The sequence below is a fragment of the Ovis aries genome, chromosome 21, assembly GCF_016772045.2.
Source record: "Ovis aries strain OAR_USU_Benz2616 breed Rambouillet chromosome 21, ARS-UI_Ramb_v3.0, whole genome shotgun sequence".
Classification (NCBI taxonomy): domain Eukaryota; kingdom Metazoa; phylum Chordata; class Mammalia; order Artiodactyla; family Bovidae; genus Ovis; species Ovis aries.
In genome coordinates this window covers 33,499,251-33,520,001 of record NC_056074.1, presented here as the reverse complement: position 1 = coordinate 33,520,001, position 20,751 = coordinate 33,499,251, and the positions used below count along the sequence as shown (strand labels likewise).

At 44.6% G+C, this 20,751-nt stretch overlaps 1 protein-coding gene across 2 annotated transcripts in view; it reads left to right on the top strand.

The window, feature by feature from the left end:
- Positions 1-20,751, top strand: part of PRDM10 (PR/SET domain 10) — a 95,640-nt gene that overhangs the window by 54,364 nt on the left and 20,525 nt on the right. For both annotated transcript variants that reach the window (XM_042237978.1, XM_004019550.5), the window contains exons 6-13: positions 1,406-1,647; positions 3,452-3,655; positions 5,094-5,166; positions 7,505-7,622; positions 10,460-10,589; positions 11,090-11,332; positions 16,740-17,087; positions 18,953-19,108. In XM_042237978.1, coding sequence (XP_042093912.1) covers positions 1,406-1,647; positions 3,452-3,655; positions 5,094-5,166; positions 7,505-7,622; positions 10,460-10,589; positions 11,090-11,332; positions 16,740-17,087; positions 18,953-19,108 — 1,514 coding nt within the window. The remainder of the gene's footprint in view (positions 1-1,405; positions 1,648-3,451; positions 3,656-5,093; positions 5,167-7,504; positions 7,623-10,459; positions 10,590-11,089; positions 11,333-16,739; positions 17,088-18,952; positions 19,109-20,751) is intronic.

Genomic DNA, 20,751 nt, shown 5'->3' with positions numbered 1-20,751 from the left:
CTGTAAAAGGATGCCTCTCACACCCCGGGCACTAGTGCTCTGCTCAACTCGAGCAATGCTCTCCATGGGCTTGTGAAGTCGGCAGCTTTCTAGAGGTCCTGCTCAGTTGTTGCAGGAATCAGGATTCAAATGCAGGTGGTCCGGTTGCTGGCGCCCACAGTCAGCCGACACTACTGCCTGTCTATCCTGCCTACTTGGAGGGGCCTGCTTCCTTCCACCAAGCCGCCGCTGCTGCCTACCAATGTCCCACATAGATGGCAAAGTCCTTATCTCCTCTTTCGAGTTACAAGGCCATGCAGAGCTTTGTGGTCTCACCATATCTCTCCCGGGACCCTCTGCATGGTAGTGGTGAGGCTGTTTGCCTGGGGTCTATGTTCATCTCCATACCCAAAAGAGAATTTCCTCGTTTTGCTTTTCTTTGAATTCTTAAGTTTTCAAGGCAACTCCTTAGTCAAATACACATGAAGTCACTTTAATCTTCTAAATAGGAACACAAGGTAGCTCTCCATTATTGGAGAGTTGTAGAAATCGAAAATACATGTTTCCTAAGCCAGGTCACCCCACAGCCAGTTGGGTGAGATGCGATTGGTTGACTAGATATGTTGAGAGTCAGGAGTCTGCTCTCTGTGGGGCACAGTGTCTTTCCTCTGTTCTGCTGCTGTTCACATTGCAGCCTGGCGGTTAGCTCCAGATGGGGGATTCTGGGAAAAAGTGGGTGGATGTGGACGCTGACTGCAAACCCATCATTCCCAGAATGAGCTGAACGTACATATCAGGGCTGGCCTTGTTGTGTCATCGGGTGAATGAAGGGTGGGATGCTAAATTTATTCACTTCAGCATTATCTTCACGCAATATGCACGGGAATCTCAAATTCAACAGCACTGTTTCTACAGTTCCCTTTGAGGAAACTGACTATATTGTCAGGTTGTTAAAAAAAAAAACAGGTTGATTGACCTATAATTTACATACTATGAAGTTTACCTCATTTGTTTCATCTGATTTTGCAACATTTAAGCAACTAATAAGCACTTCTTTCCTCTTTCCAAACATGGTTTATTTGATTTGTAAATTTTTTAAAACTTTTTTTAAAATTGAAATGTAGTTGCTCGATGATGCTGTATTCGTTTTTGCTGTACTCAACCACGTTGACTTGTAAATTTAGTGCCACTCTTCGAATGGACATCCAGTAGAGAAATAAGTCACAGCCTGCTTATTATTTTTGGCAGGCCACAAGCTAATTCTGCCTGATTCTCCCAGTCTCTGGAGAGTCATGTGTTACAGTGGAATGGGTTGTGCAGTTGTAGGAGCTAATTGAATTTGGCCTTAAAAACTTAGATGTGGGGGTTCTCCAGGTTAGGACCTTTCCCGTGAGCCGGTCACCTAGAGGCTCTCCTTCTCGTGCAGGGTGCGAGGAGTGTAACAACGCACACTCTTCCGTGTGCCCAAAGCACGGCCCGCTGCACCCGATCCCCAACCGGCCGGTGCTGACGCGGGCGCGGGCCAGCCTCCCGCTGGTGCTCTACATTGACAGATTCCTGGGCGGCGTGTTCTCCAAGAGGCGCATCCCCAAGCGCACCCAGTTTGGCCCCGTGGAGGGGCCACTGGTCAGGGAATCGGAGCTGAAGGACTGTTACATCCACCTCAAGGTAATGTACACTTTGTCCCAGTCCCCTCCTGTCCTGATGACTTGTGAGGGGCATGCATTTTCCCACTGAGCCTCTCAATTCAGTCTCATAGCAGCTGTTCACTGTGTTTTTCTTTCTATGCTTGATTGATTTAAATGTAGACATTTTCTCTCTTACCAATAAGAGAGAAACCGTGGACGGTACAGTTTCAGACCGTGGTGTGTTCAATTGCTTAGTCCTGTCTGACTCTTTGCAACCCCGTGGACTATAGCCCACCAGGCTCCTCTGTCCATGAGATTTTCCAGGCAAGAATACTGGAGTAGGTTGCCATTTTCTTCTCCAGGGGATCTTCCCTACCCAGGGTCGAACCCGCGTCTCCTGCACTGGCAGCAGAGTCTTCCCGCTGAGCCACCAGGGAAGCCCTCAGACCCTGAAGCCTTATGTGAATAATTCTGAACTCTTGTCATTCTCAGGGGCTGGACTAGTCTTCGAGGGCTTCTAGGACCAAACACCAGAGACCAGGGGGCTTAAACAATGTGTTTGTTTTGTCTCACTGCAGGAGGCTGGAAGTCCAAGGCCAAGGTGCAGGCAGGCTTGGCTTGGGTCAAGGCCCTTGGCTTGCAGGTGGCTGTCTTGGCACTAAGCGGTCCCTGTGTGCTCGGGCCTCTGGTGCTTCTCTGTGTGCCCTGATCTCCCTGTCCCGTGAGGACAGGACCTGCTCTGATGACTTCATCACCTCTTCCAAAGCTTTGCTTCCAAATGCAGTCTGAGCTACTGGGGGCTGGAACTTCAATGTATGAATTATGGGGGAAACCAATTCAGCCTATAATAGAGGCTTGACAACTTTGTTTTTGAATATTAACTTTGGCTAGAATACAAAGAGAATTACGTCAACTCATGTCATCTGTTGGGCTTCCCTAGTGGCTCAGCGGTAAAGAATCCTCCTGCCAGTGCAGAAGACATAGGTTCCATCTCTGGGTTGGGCAGATCCTCTGGAGAAGGAAATGACAACCCACTCCAGTGTTCTTGCCTAGGGCATCCCATGGACAGAGGTGGGCTACAGTTCATGGGGTGGCAAAGAGTCATACAACTTAGTGACTGAACAGCACCAATATCATCTGTGAAGTGCTGATAATGTTTTTAGGAAAACCTCTTTTTCAGTCTTTGAAACAGGTCTATCCTGTTGAATCTTCTGCTAAAGAACAGTTCACAGAATGTTCAAGTATGTGTATACTGATGTCTGTTCCTCACTTTTGATGCTTTTGCTTTGATCGAAAGCTTCCTGTCTGCTTTTTGAGAGCCACTCTGGAGAACCGGGAAAGAACAATGGGAGGAGAGAATACATGGGGTGTGTTTTTGAGAAATCAGCAGCTGTCATGGGGAGATGTTCTTGGTGAGAGCTCAAGATGTCCAAGAAAGAATATCACTTTGTAGAGAGAAGGATCTGCCACCAGCCTCCACGTTATAAATGAATGCAGTTGAAACCCCAAAGGAAGCCACTTACAATGAACTGGAGTGTATTTTGCTTGCACTTTCTGGCTTATCAATTGCATTTTTGATGTGTTAGTTAATGATGAAATGGCAACCAAAGCTGTACAGTGTGCTGACTTTTAGATTTTACTAGGTAATCCTGTGAGTGGGTCTTTAGAAAGTATCTTTTCCCTTTTTCATTTGGTAAGACACAATTCCAGTAGCTTTCCAGATACAAAGGGGAGAACCAGTGTATCTGGTTAATTTAAAGAACAGTATTTTGCGTGTTATTACACAACTATCTATGTTAGAGGTTTTGTGTGTATGTGTCTTTTCACTTTCACTCTGGTTGCAGGTTTCTCTCGATAAAGGGGACAGAAAGGACAGGGATTTGCATGAAGACCTGTGGTTTGAGTTGTCGGACGAGACCCTCTGTAACTGGATGATGTTCGTACGTCCGGCCCAGAACCACCTGGAGCAGAACCTGGTGGCGTATCAGTATGGCCACCATGTGTACTACACAACGATCAAGAATGTGGAGCCCAAGCAGGAGCTCAAGGTGCAGCACTGGGGCTATACTACACGCTTCTACATTTTATTTATTTGTTTGGCTACACGGGGTCTTCTTTGCTGTGAGAGGACTTTTTCTAGTTGCAGAACATGGGCTCTAGGGTTTAAAGGCTTTGGTGTGGTGTTTGGGCCTAGTTGCCCCGAGACATGTGAAATCTTCCCAGACCAGGGGTCAAACCCATGTCTGCTGCCTTGGCAGGCAGATTCTTAACCACTGGACCACCAGGAAAGTCCCTGTACAATTGTTATAATCCCGCAAATAGAATAAGAAGTATATGACTTTGGGATCTACCAAAGGCCTTTATAAAGGCATTAGGCCCAGGGGGTGAGGAATTAGGAAGTAGTTATTTTGGGGGTACAGACAGGTCTGTTGATTGAAGATGGAGCTACTTCACTTCATTTTGGGCTTCCCTGGTGCCTTAGTGGTAAAGGCACTGCCTGACAATGCAAGAGATCTGGGTTTGATCCCTGGGTTGGGAAGATCACCTAGAGAAGGACATGACAACCCGTTCTAGTATTCTTGCCTAGGAAATTCCATGGACAGAGCCTGGTGGGCTACAGTCCATGGGTGGCAAAGAGTTGGACATGACTGAGCGCGCGCGCACACACACACACACACACACACCCTTTAGTTTTCAAGTCTGAGCAACTGGGTGGAAGGTGGGGTGTTAGTTGAGATGAGAAAGGTAGGTGAGTGTCTAGAAGTCAGTTCTGGACCGGCTCCATCAGGCAGGTGGTAGAATGTAGGTAGAGGGAAGAAGCAGGAGGATCTGGGATACACGTGGTAACTTGAGAGTCATTAGCACAGAGTTGGCTGCAAACAGATGTGATTGCCTTGGGGAGAAGTGAGAAGGCCCTGGACGTGGACTAAGCTTCCAGAAGCAGCACTATTTAGGAGTGGTGGAGGGGTGGGTGAGCCAGACAGGAAGCAGAAGCAACCTCCCCAGGGTGGGATGGAGGCAGAGACTCAGGAGGGCAGGGTGGCTCTGGTTAACCCCAGCAGTGTGAGGGTGGAGCCACAGTGACCACAGCTGCGTGGAAACCTGTGTTTAAACAGATAAAAAATCAGAAGAGGCTCTGTTTCATTAGATCAAGAGACTACTAATGTTATCTCTTGTGAAGTTGTTGTAATAACAAAAACAGTTTTTTAAAAAGGATAAAGAAAACACTTAAAATGGATAACCAACAAGGACTTACTGTATAGCACATGGAAAAAAAAGAATCCCACGCAGTGTGCCTCGCCGTGTGAACTTCCTGACTGACAGTCTGTGCCAACGGGGTCACCTCACGGTGCGGCTTCTTTTGTTACTTTGCTGGTTTGCTGTGGGAAACCTGGGTTGTTTTCTGTGAACAGGAGGAGGAACTGAAGCCTGTGAAGTGCATCCTGTTATGTCCTTCATCCCTGATGATGTGCTTGGTTCTTGCAGGTGTGGTATGCTGCTTCCTATGCCGAATTTGTGAACCGGAAAATCCATGACATTTCTGAGGAAGAGCGGAAAGGTACTTGGATTTTTTTTTTTTAACTTCATGTATTGATTGTAAATTGTATGTATTACTTACATCTTTGGTGGTGGTTTAGTCACTAAGTCATGTCCAACTCTTGCAACCCTCTGTTAGGCTCCTCTGTCCATGGGATTTCCCAGGCAAGAATATTGGAGTAGGTTGCCATTTCCTCCTAAGGGGATCTTCCCAACCCAGGAATTGAACCCGTATCTCCTGCATTACAGGTGGATTCTTAGAACTAAACATCCTTGTGTAATTCTAGGGTCAAATGACAATGACATATTTACATTTCTTTCATGGGCTGTAGAAAACAGTATTTAATATAATAAAAAGTCCAAATATTAAATTAGAACCTAGATCAGAGGATGATTTTTATCTTGATGTAATCGTCTCTGAACATAGCAAGGCAGGGATTGTCTTTGTTGTGAAAGTAAATGTCGCTGAAGTACAGTCTACATCCAGAAAAGTACAAAGTCACAAATAACAGCCTGATGAATTTTCACAGCATGAGGATACCCGGGGACCCAGGTCAAGAGTGGGCCACAGCTCCAGGAGTCCCCAGCACCTTCTAATTCTTCTTCACTCCCAAGTATAACTATCTCCCAGCTTCAACACCACAGATACTGTCTGCTTGTTACTGAACTTTGTATACATGGAATTATGTGACATGTACACTTCTGGTATATGAGAACCTTTTGTTTGTGAGACTTTTCCATACTGTTGTGTATTATTCTGAGTTGTTCATTTTCTTTGCCACTTTGTTTTCTATTGGGTGAACTTGTTGTTCAGTCGAAGTCATGTCCAGTTTTTGGTGACCCCATGGATGGCAGCACGCCAGGCTTCCCTGTCCTTCACTGTCTCCTGGAGTTTGCTCAAACTCATTTCCATTGAGTCGGTGATGCCATCCAACCGTCTCATCCTCTGTCGTCCCCTTCTCCTCCTACCTTTGATCTTTCCCAGCATCAGGGTCTTTTCCAATGAGTCAGCTCTTTGCATCAGGTGGCCACAGTATTGAATGTATTGCAATTCATTTATCTATTTTCAGCACAGAAGTTTGGGTTGAACTATGTAATTCTGACACTGACTAGTTGGAGTTAGGTCACATCACAGGTCAAGGGCAGAGTCCTCCTTTAGACTCTCTCTACTTTAGGCACCATCTTCAAGCCAGGGGGATCCCATGACCCCCAGAACTTCTGAGCAACTAGACTAGGAGCATTTAGGGAGTTTCCACTACCCTCTTAGTCCTAATAATTCCCTAGAATGGTGCACAGAGGTCAGAAAAGTGCTGGGCTTAGAATTGCCATTTTATCATAAAGCACACATGTCAGGACCGGCCAAATGAAGAGACGCTTAGGGCAAAGTTTGGGAGGGTCCCAAACGAGAAGCACCTGTGTCGCAGCCCTGGAGGCCCAATGTGTCATCACCAGCGTGGGAGGCTCACCTGAGCTCCTGTGTCCAGAGTTCTTGTCGAGGCATCATCACAGCGGTGTGATCAATTGGATCCTTGGCCCATGACTGGATCTCCTCTCTAGCCCCTGCTCCCCTCCCTGGTTATACCTCCTCATTCAAAGCCACAGACCTGTTTTCAGGTGGTTGGTTTTCCAGGCTCAGCCATTCCCATCTGGGCCCTCTCATTAGCATAAACTCAGGTATGGTCACAGATCACCAGGAATGACAAAGACGTGCCATTTACTTGGGAAATTCCTAAAGTTGTGAGGCTATTTCCTAGGGGACCAAAGTCAGTCATAGTCTTTCTTGTTCGACAAAGTCATTTCTGGTGTCCAGTGTCTGGCCGATATGAAGGTACCACTGTGAACCTTCTTACATGTCCTTTACTGAACATATGTGCATATTTCTGTTGGGCGCACATTTAGGGGTGGAATTGCTGGGTCACAGGGTACAGCTTTAACCCGTGCTTGTGAACCTTTTGCTAAAGTGACGATATTGAGCATTCCCCTTCCAGTTATTTGTGTTTTACACTATACCCTCTGATTATGAAGCTTGGATCTGAATTACTGGGTTATCTGCATACGCATTCCCATTGTAGCATACCTTGTCTTCCCAGTGGGGTAAGGTTGTGTGTGTGCTGGGGGTGGGAGAGGGTGGCACACGGTAGTTGTTCTTTTGATGTCTTATGTGAATATATCAGAAAACCAGATCCCCAAAACTACTTTCTGTCAATCTTGAGCCTTTGCTTTTATAACAAAACAGCAGACACTGGGTATCTATGAGCACTGGGCTACGGTGAGGTGAGAATGGTGGGGCTGCCAGGCATTTGAGTTTTACTGGGGCCGATTGGTCACCAGCCTCCATGGTCTCTCTCCTATGGCTGCAGTTCTTCGAGAGCAAGAGAAGAATTGGCCCTGCTATGAATGCAACCGCCGATTTATAAGCTCTGAACAGCTGCAGCAGCATCTCAATTCTCACGATGAGAAACTGGATGTGTTCAGCAGGTATAATGAGGGGGGAAGATTTCACAAACTTAGTGTTTAAAGTTCCAAAGTCATTTCTGTATCATCTATGAATGTATGAGGGTGTGTGTGTGTGTATGTCTGTATGCACATGGGTGGGTGTGTAGACATAACCAGTTAGGCTGCTGAAGGACATTTCTTATGCATCATTTCCTTTCTTCCCCCTGGTCCTCATCACAACTTGTGTCTTTTCTAGAATAATGCATACCTAGCAATAGGAGATCTTTCCACCTTAGTAAACATTTCCCTGAACAAGCATAATCAATGCCCAGCAATAGGAGATCTTTCCACCTTAGTAAACATCTCCCCTAACTAGAGATTCTGAAACAGGGATTCTTGAGATAGCATACACCTTTGAAATAACCTACACCTCTGATTTTCACACTCTTCAAAGGTAAGATTCCTTCATCAAACTAACTCCTGTGTTTAATTCCTATATGAAAAAAAGAAAAAGGGGTAAATGAAGGAGAATTCCACAGGGTGGGGTGGGCAGCAGCTGGATCACGTAGGCCTGATGGTAGTGATAGGAGATTTGAATTTCATTCTGTGTGTGATAAGAAGTCCTCAGAGGCTGCTGAGCAAGGGATATTATGATGTCAATTATATTTCTAAACATCACTATGTGTGCATGCTCAGTCCCTTCAGTGTGTCTGACTCTTTGTGACCCCGTGGACTGTAGCCCCCCAGGCTCCTCTGTCCATGGGATTGTCCAGACAAGAATACTGGAGTGGGTTGTCATTCCCTTCTCCAGGGGATCTTCCTAACCCGGGGGTCAAACCTGCGTCTCCTGCATTGGCGGGTGGATTCTTTACTACTAGCACCACCTGGGAAGCCCAAACATCACTGTGGATAAAAGTGAAAACAGCACTTAGGTTATACTGCAGTAAGAGGGAAGACAGGGAGTCTGGTTAGAAACTATTTCAACAGTTTGGATGAAAAATGAGAGTGGTTTGGATTGGGGTAGTTTCAGTGGGACAGACGTAGGCTTGCCAGCGTTTATAGAATTCGAGAAGAGAGAAGGTGGTGTGAAATGGCCTTTAGGAATGTGGGAGAGTAAATACTCCAAGGGAGTGCGGTGTGATGGCCCGCAGCAGCCAGAGCTCACTGGGGGCTCTCGCAAGTCAAGGCCACGTCCTCACCCAGTGTCTCTCTCTGTGCGGGTGTCTGTGGAGGGAGGGCACAGAGTGGGTCTCACCAAGCGCCTGCAACGCAGTGAGAGTGGCAAAGCAGCAGGGTGGGGGGAGAGCGTGTGCGCGGGAGTGAGTCCAGTGATGGGCTTTGGAGGGGATGAGTGGAAGAAGGGAGGGAAAATGTGAAGGGAATACAAGACTGCTGACAGGCTGCAGGACTGGAGATGCTGGGGAGGGGGCAGGATCCGGGAGTTCAGGTGCCTGAGGGACGGATGGGCAAGTTAGGACATGGTGTTGGCATGGACGAGGCGTGGCGTCAGGGTCCTGGGGTTCTGCAGCTACTGAGGACGGCAAGGGCAAGGTGTGACCTTGGAAGCAAGCGGCTGAGGTGCGTGGAGGGCACGGCGAGCATTCTGTCCTGTACTTCCTCCAGGGCATCCCAAACACACCAACGTGGCTCTGTTATAACACCTTTTATACCCTCTTGTGAGTTTTGCTTTATACGCCTGCTGCCTCTGCTGGACTTCTGAGGGTAAGAACTGTTGGGTATAACTTCCCATCTTTTAGTGCTGAGCACCAGGCAGGGCACACTGCAGATAAAATGTTCATTAGCCAACTGCTAAAAGAAATTTGAGACAATTAGGCAAATCTGAACTTTGACTAGATTTAATAAACATTGAGCAACTATCAGTTGCGATAATAGTATTGTGGAGATATATATTTTATATATAGTTATATATCTTTATGTTTTAGAGATATGTATTTAAATATTTATGAATATGAATGAGATGAAATGATGTCCGGGATTTATTTCAAAATACTCTAATGGGTATGTGTGTGGGAGAAGTGGTAAGGATTCAGATGGAATAAAACTGGTCATAAGCTGATAAGTATTGAAATGAGGTAGTGAGTACACTGGGCTTGTATTTGCCATATTTGCTGAGGTTCAGAATTTCCCATAAAAAAGGATCTTTTAAAAGTCCTTGGAAAAAAAATCTATATTTTTAATTAAATTGTTAAGTACATGAGTGGAAGAATAAAGCGCAGTCTGATTGATTTTAAACACATCTTGCACGCATGTCTTCTAAAGGAGATTTTAGTGACATACTTTTCTGAATCCCTTTGATTAAGGAACTTTTGTATGTTAGAAGCCTTTCAAAGGGGATAAAATTCATTTGGCATTTATTGGATGTATTATTGAACCACTGAATTAGCAATTCTTTCTGGCTTCCTAGAAGATTATAGAAAAGCAAGAACATATGTTTAACTCTAGCCAGATTCCATGGAAGGAATATGAGGTGAGCAAGGGGAAAGACCTGAATCTTGTCTCTAGGACACACACAAGGCTCCGTGTGTTCTGTCCTGTCTGTGTTGCTCACATAACTGCGGAGATGCGTTCGAGCTTTCAGGATGTCCAGTGGCAAAATGGTGTCAGCACTTTGAATTTTTAAAGCTCCCTTTATTCTGAATAATTTAAGATGTCTCTTTGAGCTATATAGACAGGGAAAGATGAGAAACTGAGATAGTGTGTATTGGCAAAATGATCATCTACATTAGAAAAAAGAATCAGGAAGAGAAAGAAAGTGAGTGGAAATCAAGATTTGGAGTTACTCCGGATCACTTAGGGAAACATTTGTTGTGGAGTATTATGTAACTGTGACTATTTATCACCCGATCTCTTGTCCCCAGAGCAAGAGGCAGAGGAAGGGGCCGAGGCAAGAGGCGGTTTGGCCCTGGTCGAAGGCCAGGACGTCCTCCCAAATTTATCCGCCTGGAGATAACCAGTGAAAATGGGGAGAAGTGTGACGATGGGACACAGGTAAGCGGGGAGGGGAAAGCAGGAACTCTTCTTGGACGCCTGCTCAGAGAACTTAGAACTGTCCCTGGACTCAAACACAATGCCTTCAGAGGCTGACAGTCCTGCCTGTTGGCACTGCGCTGCCTGTTAATTAAAGTCCAATCGGACAAAGACTCAAAAGAGCGTATTTTTAAACGTTACTTACAACAGAAGGCCAACTTTGCAGCCCTAAAGATTTGAAACTGTCCAGAGATATTATGGGGGCCTCTGTTTAATTAGTTCAGACAATTGAAATTATGATATTCCAGAAGAGTCCGGCCTTTTTTCCTCATAAAGTGATCAGGAATATGTCATGGTTTTTCCATCCTGTGAATGGTTACCTAATTCATGTCCTCAGGAGGAAAATAATCTTTTCTGAGCATTATGAGGCTAATCATTTAAAACATAAAGCAGCAGTTCTGAAGTCCTTGCATGGACGTCTGTCTAGGCAGGGAAATAACTCCTGGTTCTTGTGATTTCAGGACCTGTTGCATTTTTCCACCAAGGAGCAGTTCGATGAGGCTGAAGCTGCGACTCCTAACGGGCTGGACCAACCAGAGCAGCCCACCCTCCCGCTCCCTCAGCTGCCCCCGGAAGCCCCGTCTTCTCTGGAGCAGGAGCCGGACACACATGAACTGCACCTGCAGCCCCAGCATGAGGAGAGTGTGCTGCCCGCCCAGAGCACCCTGACGGCTGATGACATGCGCCGTGCCAAGCGCATCCGGGTAGGCAGGATGCCCGGCTCCCCCTTCCCCCACCCCCTCCGCCTACCGCATGGGTGCCGACTCTCCTGCAGGCGACCAGCTCTGTAGGCACCATACTGTTCACCATCCGCTGCTCAAACCCTTGTTTGTTTTGGAAGAAAGTGTGAACTGTTTCTCGGGGCCTCCATGTCCCATGGCAGGCTGGCATGGCTGGTCCTAGATTCCATCAGTTTAGCAGTGACATGGAAGCCTGGCTCTTGGCAACATCCAGACTAGGGTGGTTAGAGTAGGATAGCGCCCTGGATCCTAAAACTCACAGATTGGAAATGGAGAAATAAGTACACTGAGCTGTAGTCGTTATTTACATTGAAGCCAGGCTAATCTGTGCCTGATCAGAGCTCTCAAGTCAATTTGGGGTTTTGAATCTGGTTGTTGACAGTTTCCAATGGGAGACTGGCAGATGCCACGTCTTGTCAATGCGCAGGGACCTGAGTCCAAGCAGATCTGGCAGATGCGGCCCAGACTTGGGGAGAGCTCGGAGCTGAGCTCCAGGTGTGGGGGTAGTGCAGAGTCTTCTCTCCTGTGTAACCTGCTTTGTGACTTCAGACCGTGTGGCCGAGGGCCTCCATCAGTGGCTGCCTGGCCAGGGGTATTTTGTCCGTATTTAACAGATAGCATTGTGTGTGCATTCAGACCTGCGGGAGACACAGGTGGAAAGCCGTGTGGTTTTGCGGGCTCAGTGCCTGTGTGGACAATTGATATCCAGAAAACAATGACTTAAATCCATGTTTGTGGCAGCAAGCTGTTTAAAGACATTTCTTAGTCCTTTACCTGTGGATGAAAGAGACTTTTTGTGTATCTTCCCAGGCTTTGCAGTTTCTAGATGAATGCTCATTTCTGCTTACGTTTCTTTCAGTCTTATTTGCCTACAGGCTAGAAGGCACAGACAAAACTTGAACAATAGTCTTGTCTGAGCCTTTATGTAAAAATACCTTTAAACATTTGTTCTGTATGGCATCGCGGACGGGATTCTGAGCAGTCAGGCTGAATAGCCTGTATGAGGGTCGTGAAATGGAAACCTGTGAACCTTACAGCTCCATGAATATTATTTCAAAAGCAAACATGAGCATACAGAAATACAGACCAGAACAGCAAAGGGCTGTGAATACTTCCTACCCATTATGCTACACGAGTCCCAGTCTGCTCTCCTCTCTCTCTTGCACAACTGCTGTCTTTTCGCTTTGGCCATTCTGATTTCTTACTAGGTGCAGAGACTTGCTTCCTAGGTTTAATTTTCTGAAGGCAAGAATTCAAGCCCACACGTGGTGTGAGGCGTGGGTGTGCAAGCATAGTGCGGCCGTGGTTGTACGTGTGTTCTGGAATGAATTGGGTCACTGGTTCTGGAACAAGTTTCCTTGTCTCAAAGCAAAACCCACATGCATGTGACTTTTGGCAGTCTTCGGTGAGCTAGTTTTGTTTTTTTTACCTTCTCACACATTCTAAGAAGCAGGGCTATGTATTTTTTCATCTCTTCTATCCAGATTGGTAATGACCCACTGAAGGGAAGCCTTCCAACCCCATTGGTAATGTAACTATTTTTCTCTCCTCTAATGCTGCCTGCTCAGTTGGAGCTGCAGGTATGTCTGTTTCCTGTGTTTCACTCACATAACAGAATGCTGTTTAAGTGTCTGCCTGACCTACTGTTCTTTGCAACCCGTATTTACTAAATCCTAGTGGAAACTACAGTTTGGTTGCTATAGTCAATGCAAATTAGTTAACGAATAATGCTAATTTATTATTAATTTATTAAGAATCAGTGAGTAAACTGTGGGCTGCAGTGTGCTCATACGTGAAATGAAGAGTAGGACTAAGTAATCTTCAAGGTCCCTTCCAGCTCTGAGACAGCTGAGTGTTCTGAAATGCCTTCTGAAATGACACCGAGTTCTGACTGGATGTCCAGTACTTTCGAGGTGCACAGGAGAATTTTCATTGGAGTTCTGTCTGCTGGGATCTTCCAGTCTAATTAGGGACATAATGCTAATGTAAGCTGGGTCGCAGTTCAGTATCACATTTAAAGGTGCGTGCATACGTGCATGCTCAGTCATTCAGTCCTGTCCAACTCCTTGCAGCCCCATGGACTGAAGCCTGCCAGGCTCTTCTGTCCATGGGATTTCCCAGGCAAGAATACTGAAGTTGGTTGCCATGCTTTCCTCCAGGGGATCTTCCTGACTCAGAGAAAGGTAGAGCCCATAATTACTAGAGAAGGTTGGAAGAGTGAAAGGTTTAAAGAAAGCTGGATTCAGGAAATAATTCATAGATGAAATGAGAGTTAAACTGGTCCTTGAAAGACAGACAGGAAGAAAGGAGACCATTTCAGAGGTGGGCAGCCATAACTTCAAAGGCAAGCCCCAGGAACGTGCTTGATGTGGTTATGGGCACTGCACACGTTGGTCTGATCCGAGCACGGGTGCCAGCCGGAGGAGGGTGGAGAGTGAGATACTGGGCAGGACTAGCCCAACAGAGGTTTTGAAAACCAGGCACAAAATAGACCAGAGGAAAGTTGTTGTTCTTTTTTTTTAAAAGGCAAACAAACATGATTGATTTCCTTTTCATGTCAGGGTCAAAAGAATATGAACATTGGTCAATAATTTAGGTTCCTTTCGCTATTCATATCAGACTTTAGAAACATTATATGGGTTTTGTCTGCACAGAATCTGTTATCTCAGGACTCACTTCAATGTGAGTAGAATCCCTTGTCACAGATTTTAGCGTCTCTACCATCTTGGCAACTTATGTTCCATCCAGCACAGAGTTGTTGGCCAACGGTAACTCTGGGGTTCATCTTTGCTGCCTCTGCCCTTTCTCATTATAGCTTCTAGAAAATATGTACCAATCACAGCTCTGCAGTGCAGGAGATATGGTAGAGATGGCCTCCAAGTGGGGAGAGGGAATGGGCAGTTTCAGCACTTCCACTGCCTTGTAATGAAGGGGCCCCAGCAGGATTATTTGATCACACATGCAGTCTGGTTCCTGTATGTAGACAGTGTCCAGGGCTCCATGGAAATCACAGAGATGGTCAAGATAAGGTTTGTCCACAGAGCTAAGAAAGTGGAGCTGCTGCTGGGTTTAGATCCAGTGTCTGAGGACACTCACACTAAACAGAGATGACAGGAGACGTATAAGCATAATGAACCAAAATAAAACTGCGATCCAGATTTGGCGCCCAAGGGGAAGTGGAACCCCTGAGGGACCAAGATCAGTTGCTATGCACTGTCTGCCCTTGGAAACATGGCTGAATCTGGGTAAAGGAAAGGATGGTTAGATTTCCTGAGCACCCTGTACCTTGAACCTCTGAACCTCATGATAGCATTTGTTCATTTGGAATATTTAAAGTCTGGAAAGTAGCCAGAATAGTGAGATACTTATTTTATGTAAAATAAGTATCTTTCCAGATAGAGTAGAGAGATTAGGTGACTGCTAAGCTGTATAATGAAGTGAAAGAGAGCTGTCTGGCTGATTTCAAAAAGGTTTTTTGTTTACAACCTCTTCAGATGCTGCAGAAAATAACTGGAAATCATTCTTTTTGATTTTTCACATGAGATACATTTCATTAATTCACAGACTTTTACTGACACTTTCTATGAACTCAGCTTTTTAAAGAGATCTAGATTCAAAGGAGAATAAAATATGATGCAACCCCAGTGAGCTTGGGAAGATGACAGAATTGCTAAATATTTACTTAAGATAAATGAGTAGGTGAAATATCTCTCCCAGCCTTTTTAGAGAAGCCTTGAGAAAGATGTTTCCTGTTACATAGGAGCTATGTTCAAAATTCTTAACAGTAATAATAAATTAAAAAATTGACAATTATTTTGCTTTCCCCCTAAGAGATTATTTCACAGTAAATTTAGAAGTTGCTACTTATAAGTAATTTGAAATTTAAGAGTTTCAACATTGTTCATTATACTATTTTCCATTGCACAAATAATGCATTAAGATCTCCATTCATCCTTTAATTATTATTCTCTTATAGTTACCCAAGCATGAAAGTGAAAGTGTTAGTCACTCAGTTGTATCCACCTCTTTGAGACTCCATGGACTGTAGCCTGCCAGGCTCTTCTGTCCATGGGATTTCCCAGGCAAGAATACTGGAGTGGGTAGCCATTCTTTTCTCCAGGGAATCTTCCCAACCCAGGGACCAAACCCATGTCTCCTGCATTGCATGTGAATCCTGCAGTATGAGCCATAAGCGTACCCATTCACAGATATATTTTTTGAGAAATTATTTTCTTCCCTCATAGTTGTCTAGAGCTTTCCTCCCGGTGTTTTGAGGAATTTATGAATGAGTCTTCATTACAGTAGAATTGAAATACTGAATCTGTATTCTCTGTGTGAAAGATGAGTCTGTTGATTTGCTGTCAGTAGAGAGGAGAGTTGTTTTCCCAGTGGTGGTGATGAATTTGTACTAAGTATCCATATTCTCTCACTTGGATTCCTTATAACAAGTGTGTGAATTCACAAGATGCCTAATCAGCATTAGATGTGCAATCTTTGAGAAAAAAGAAAAAGAGCAGAATTGACTGGTCTAGACAGGGAACAAAGCAATAAGTTTAACCCAGTTAGCGAGGAATTCTAACCAGTGGCACTAATTAGCTACACTGAAGAGCATTTCTAAAGTAGGACATAATTAAGGCACATATTCCATTTAGGATGCGTGCTTTTATGTCTTGTCTCAACAGCAAACACCTCTATGTAAATCTGTATCTTTGTTCTCCTTCAGTTCTTTTTCATAAATTGATATGCAATTCATGTACTATAAAATTCACTCTTTTGTAGTGTTTTTAGAATACTCCCAAAGTGGTACAACCATCACCACTAGTCCTGGAACATTTTCATCATCCTCAAAAGAAATCCCATGTCCACTGCCTCCTTCCTCCAGCCCCTGCTACGCTTCAGTTCTTTTTATTATCTTTAGTTTTGCTAAATGTCTTAATCAAGCTTCAAACTCTTTGGCTCAAGGACTTCAACAAGTAACATTTGGCTGACTTGCTCCCGCCTCATCATGCGTGTGTCACTCACCCCAAGTCATTTCTTCCAAATCTTCAATGTTTATCCTACTTGACCCAGGGATTTTTTCTACTGTACAACTCTTGTTTTTTGAACGTGACCTAGATCTGTTCAGAAGAAAGCATACACACATAGGCGTAAAACAAAACACAAAGTCTGTCTTTTCAAGATGAACTTCTTTGGAGATGGCTTCATTTTTAAGGTCCCTACCAGAAAAAAATCTTCTTTCAACAGTGTATCCTAGTTTAATTTCTATGGAAAGTCTGTGATTGCTGAGATCGTCCTCTCTTCCTATGAATGTGTGAGCTGCTTGCACATTTGGCCTACTCACTAAGTAATCCCGTTTGTGTGTGTCTTTCAGAATGCAGCTCTGCAGCATCTGTTCATTCGGAAGTCTTTCCGGCCTTTTAAATGCTTGCAGTGCGGGAAGGCCTTCCGCGAGAAGGACAAACTGGACCAACACTTGCGCTTCCATGGGCGGGAGGGGAACTGCCCATTGACCTGTGACCTCTGTAACAAGGGCTTCATCAGCAGTGCATCCTTGGAGAGCCACATGAAGCTCCACTCGGACCAGAAGACTTACTCTTGCATTTTTTGCCCAGAATCCTTTGACCGCCTTGATTTGTTGAAAGATCACGTGGCCATTCATATCAATGATGGCTACTTCAGCTGCCCAACTTGTAAGAAACGGTTCCCAGATTTTATCCAGGTGAGTACCAACTGCCGAGATGCCCGAGTACTGCCGTTTTTTAGGAAAGAAAAACAGCGGTTTTTGGAAAATTGAGATGGCCCATTATCTGTATCTTTCATCCCCCTTCTTGACAGCAACTTCACAGTTGGAGAATGATGTCTCTTCAAACTGCTTTTGATAAGCAGAAGATGATTGTGACCATTAATTGTCGAAATAAGACATTGGCATTTAAACATTTAAGTTATATTACAGGAAATAAACAGTCAGATCTGATTATTATTTTTTAAAAAGTCTTTCTTCATCCCTGCCAATACTCACTGCTTATAAAATACATAGCACCTGTAGAAGACAGACTCCCATTTCCTGCCTGGAAACATTTTCCCCCCATCACTGTGGCTTCCTATCTTAGGCTACTAAGGTGGTGCATTTTGGAAGGAAATGAAAGAGAAGTTGGTATATACCATACTGATTTTGCGGGGGGGACCTTATTGTACAGCATGTGGGATCTTAGCTCCCAATCCTGGATCAAACCTGTGCCCCCTGCTTTTGAAGTGTGGACTCCTAACCATTGGACCACAAGGGAAGTCCCAGTATACTTTGCTTTTAAACACTGACCTCCTCCCCTGTGTTATATTCTGGAGCCAAATGGGGTGAGGATAAATTCCAGAATATTCATGATTTCATCTGGACTTTAAGCAATAATTGTGTTATATGCTAGTGAATGAATAAGTAAGTCTAAATATCTAATGAGTTTCCCTGGTGGCTCAGATAGTAAAGAATCCACCTGTAATGCGGGAGACTGTGTTCAATAATAAAAACATCCCCCCTCTCTGTTTTTTAAATTATCAAAAGAATACTGAGAAATAATCATAGTTCTGCTAGTATTAAGAGTCTTGGTAATTTTCTCACTTTACACAAACAATTAGGTAAGTTTCTTCTTAAAAATTTTTTTTAATTTTTATTTTTTAGCCATGAAAAGTTGCATTAGGGTAGAATTTAATGGCGAAAGAGACTCCAAAAATAATAAAGGACAAGTCTTACAGGAATAGTTTGATAGCTCAATACCTAGGTCCCATACATAACTCTTCACTGGGTATTTATGACTGAGAGACTTCAGAGGCCATATTCTTTTGTTTAAGTTATCTGAAAGTACAGGGAATAAGTCTCAAGGAAGGGGAAAGGATGCTGGTGTTGTATTGCCCTCATAAATGGGTAATGTGTTTTGTATCATTGAATTAATGTCTTCAGTGTTAAAGAATCCACCTGCCAATGCAGGAGATGCCAGAGTCTCCCCTGGAGGAGGGAATGGCAACCCATTCCAGTATTCCTGCCAGGGAAAATCCATGGACAGAGGAGCCTGGCGGGTTCCAAAGAGTCGGACATGACCGAGAGACTTAACACATGTGCACACATGTCTTTAATTCTTCAGAACCTGATTTTTATAGACGGGTGTAAAAGGACCTATTACTGCAAGGGGCTAAATTGTTTGTATCCATATTGGAAGCAGCAAAAAGTGAGAAAGAATTATTTTCTATCTTCTTATATTTAACTTTTGCCAAGATTCATTTAAATCCAAAGGAACTCTTACTTTTAATCTTTTTTCTTTTTTTTTTAAAAAAGGGAGAGAGACAAACGTGGCCCATGTGATCAGGGCTTGGACTAAGCAAGCATTTTCTTCCTCCTCTCAAGTCCTGGGAGGTCGAGGCCGGTAAGGCTTTCTGGCCACCATGAAAAGGATGCTGTTACTGAGGCCAGTTATCAGTAACACCTGATTGGCTCCCAGGCCAGGCTGACGAGAATCCAAGGCAATGCATTTGGCGCCCTCTAGCGTTGGCGAGCTGCCTCCTGTCATTTTCCCTGACTTTCTGTGTCTTCTCTGCCAGGTGAAGAAGCACGTGCGCAGCTTTCACTCGGAAAAGATCTACCAGTGTACTGAGTGCGACAAGGCCTTCTGCCGTCCCGACAAGCTGCGTCTGCATATGCTCCGGCACTCGGACCGCAAGGACTTCCTGTGCTCCACGTGTGGGAAGCAGTTTAAGGTGGGAACCAGCGGGCCGTCTGCGTGGTCTCGGGCCATTGAAGTTGTCACGCCTGCTCATTTTGAGGGTGTGTCACCTGTGCTCACAGCACGGACTTGAGAGTGTACTTTGTGTCTCAAGTTTGATTTGAGCGTGATAGTTGCTCAGTCATGTCCGGCTCTTTGTGACCCCCATGGACTGTGGCCCAGCAGGCTCCTCTATCCATGGGATTTTCCAGGCGAGAATACCAGAGTGGGTTGACGTTTCTTTCTCCAGGGATCTTTCCAGCCCAGGGATCTAACCCAGTTCTCCTACATTGCAGGCAGATTCTTTACCAAGTGAGCCACTAGGGAAGCCCTAAAGTTAAAGAGGAAACTCACTGTAATTTTCCCAAATAATTAATTCATATCTCCAAATAGGGTAATAATGCATCTCCTACAAGAATCCAAGTGTATAATGAATAGAACTAAACTGCTATCAAGGAATTCCTAAAAGGACAATATATTTACCCATCAAATCAAGAGATTTTTTTCTTGAGCATTTGTGAAGTGTAAGTCTGATAATTGAGCCCTAGGTCATCAGGACGTCATCCAGTGAAGTGGGAAGTGTATGGGATGTTGAGAGGGTTAGGCTCCTTTGGGGAATGTTAATGACTTCTGGGATTAAGATAAAAGATAGGAAATATAAGAATATGCCTGGAATTTAGAAGAAAGCAAAGGATAATCCCACAGGAGACTCAGAGATAAGACTTAAACAAGTAATTGTGAAAATGGTAAAACAAGCTTCCTTGGGAAGCCAGATGTTTCTGCAAAAATGTCACTGAGAGACACTCTGCAGAATATGAGTGTAGGTCATCTTGTCATAGAAACTGGAAAAGAATCAGAAATGGATTCAGGAGGGGAAAACTGACTTAGAAAAGGAGTCCTGGGTAGAATGTGGAGGTTGGTGGGGCTGCCTGGCCATGCACCTCTGAACTTAGCACGGTGGGCATGCAAGAAATGTTTGTTACATAAATGTGCTGAAAAGTGAAGGGGGTTACAGAAACATCCTCGAGCCAAAATGTGGAAAGAACTGGTCTGGTGGAAAGGTACAAAGTCTTTATAAGGCCAATAACAGTGTAATTACATGTCTGAGAGCAGAGCCTCACTGGATAAGGGAGCTGGCATTTTTGGAGTTTGTTTTTTTATTCAGGATGGGCTCTGCCTTTCTGTCTGTGGGCTCATATCAACCCATATCCCTCGATCAGATCATCAGACTAAAAGCTGTGACCTTGACCTGTGATCGTGTACCCCATCCATAGCGGGTAGTATAACTGCTTACACACTTCTAAATCCGTATGATGAAAAACACTTAAATTCACTCGGGGTTTAGAGGAACGCCATGATGTGTGTGAAAACATGTGGGAATTGTTTAAAAAAAAAAGAAGTGGGAGTTGAGTACATACATGGCTTTGTAAATCCAGTATCACCTACCATTCACAATCAATTTATCTTGTAGTTCTTAATACCAAATTTATTCCATGTGCCCTTTGATTGCTTCTACATAAATGCCAAGTCCTTTTTCTCAGAAGTCAGTGTGTAGCTTTCAAACTGAATGGTTATTTTAAAGCCCAGCTCATTGCAATGCACTTACGCCCTGGTGAACGGAATGATTCCCAGCCAGTG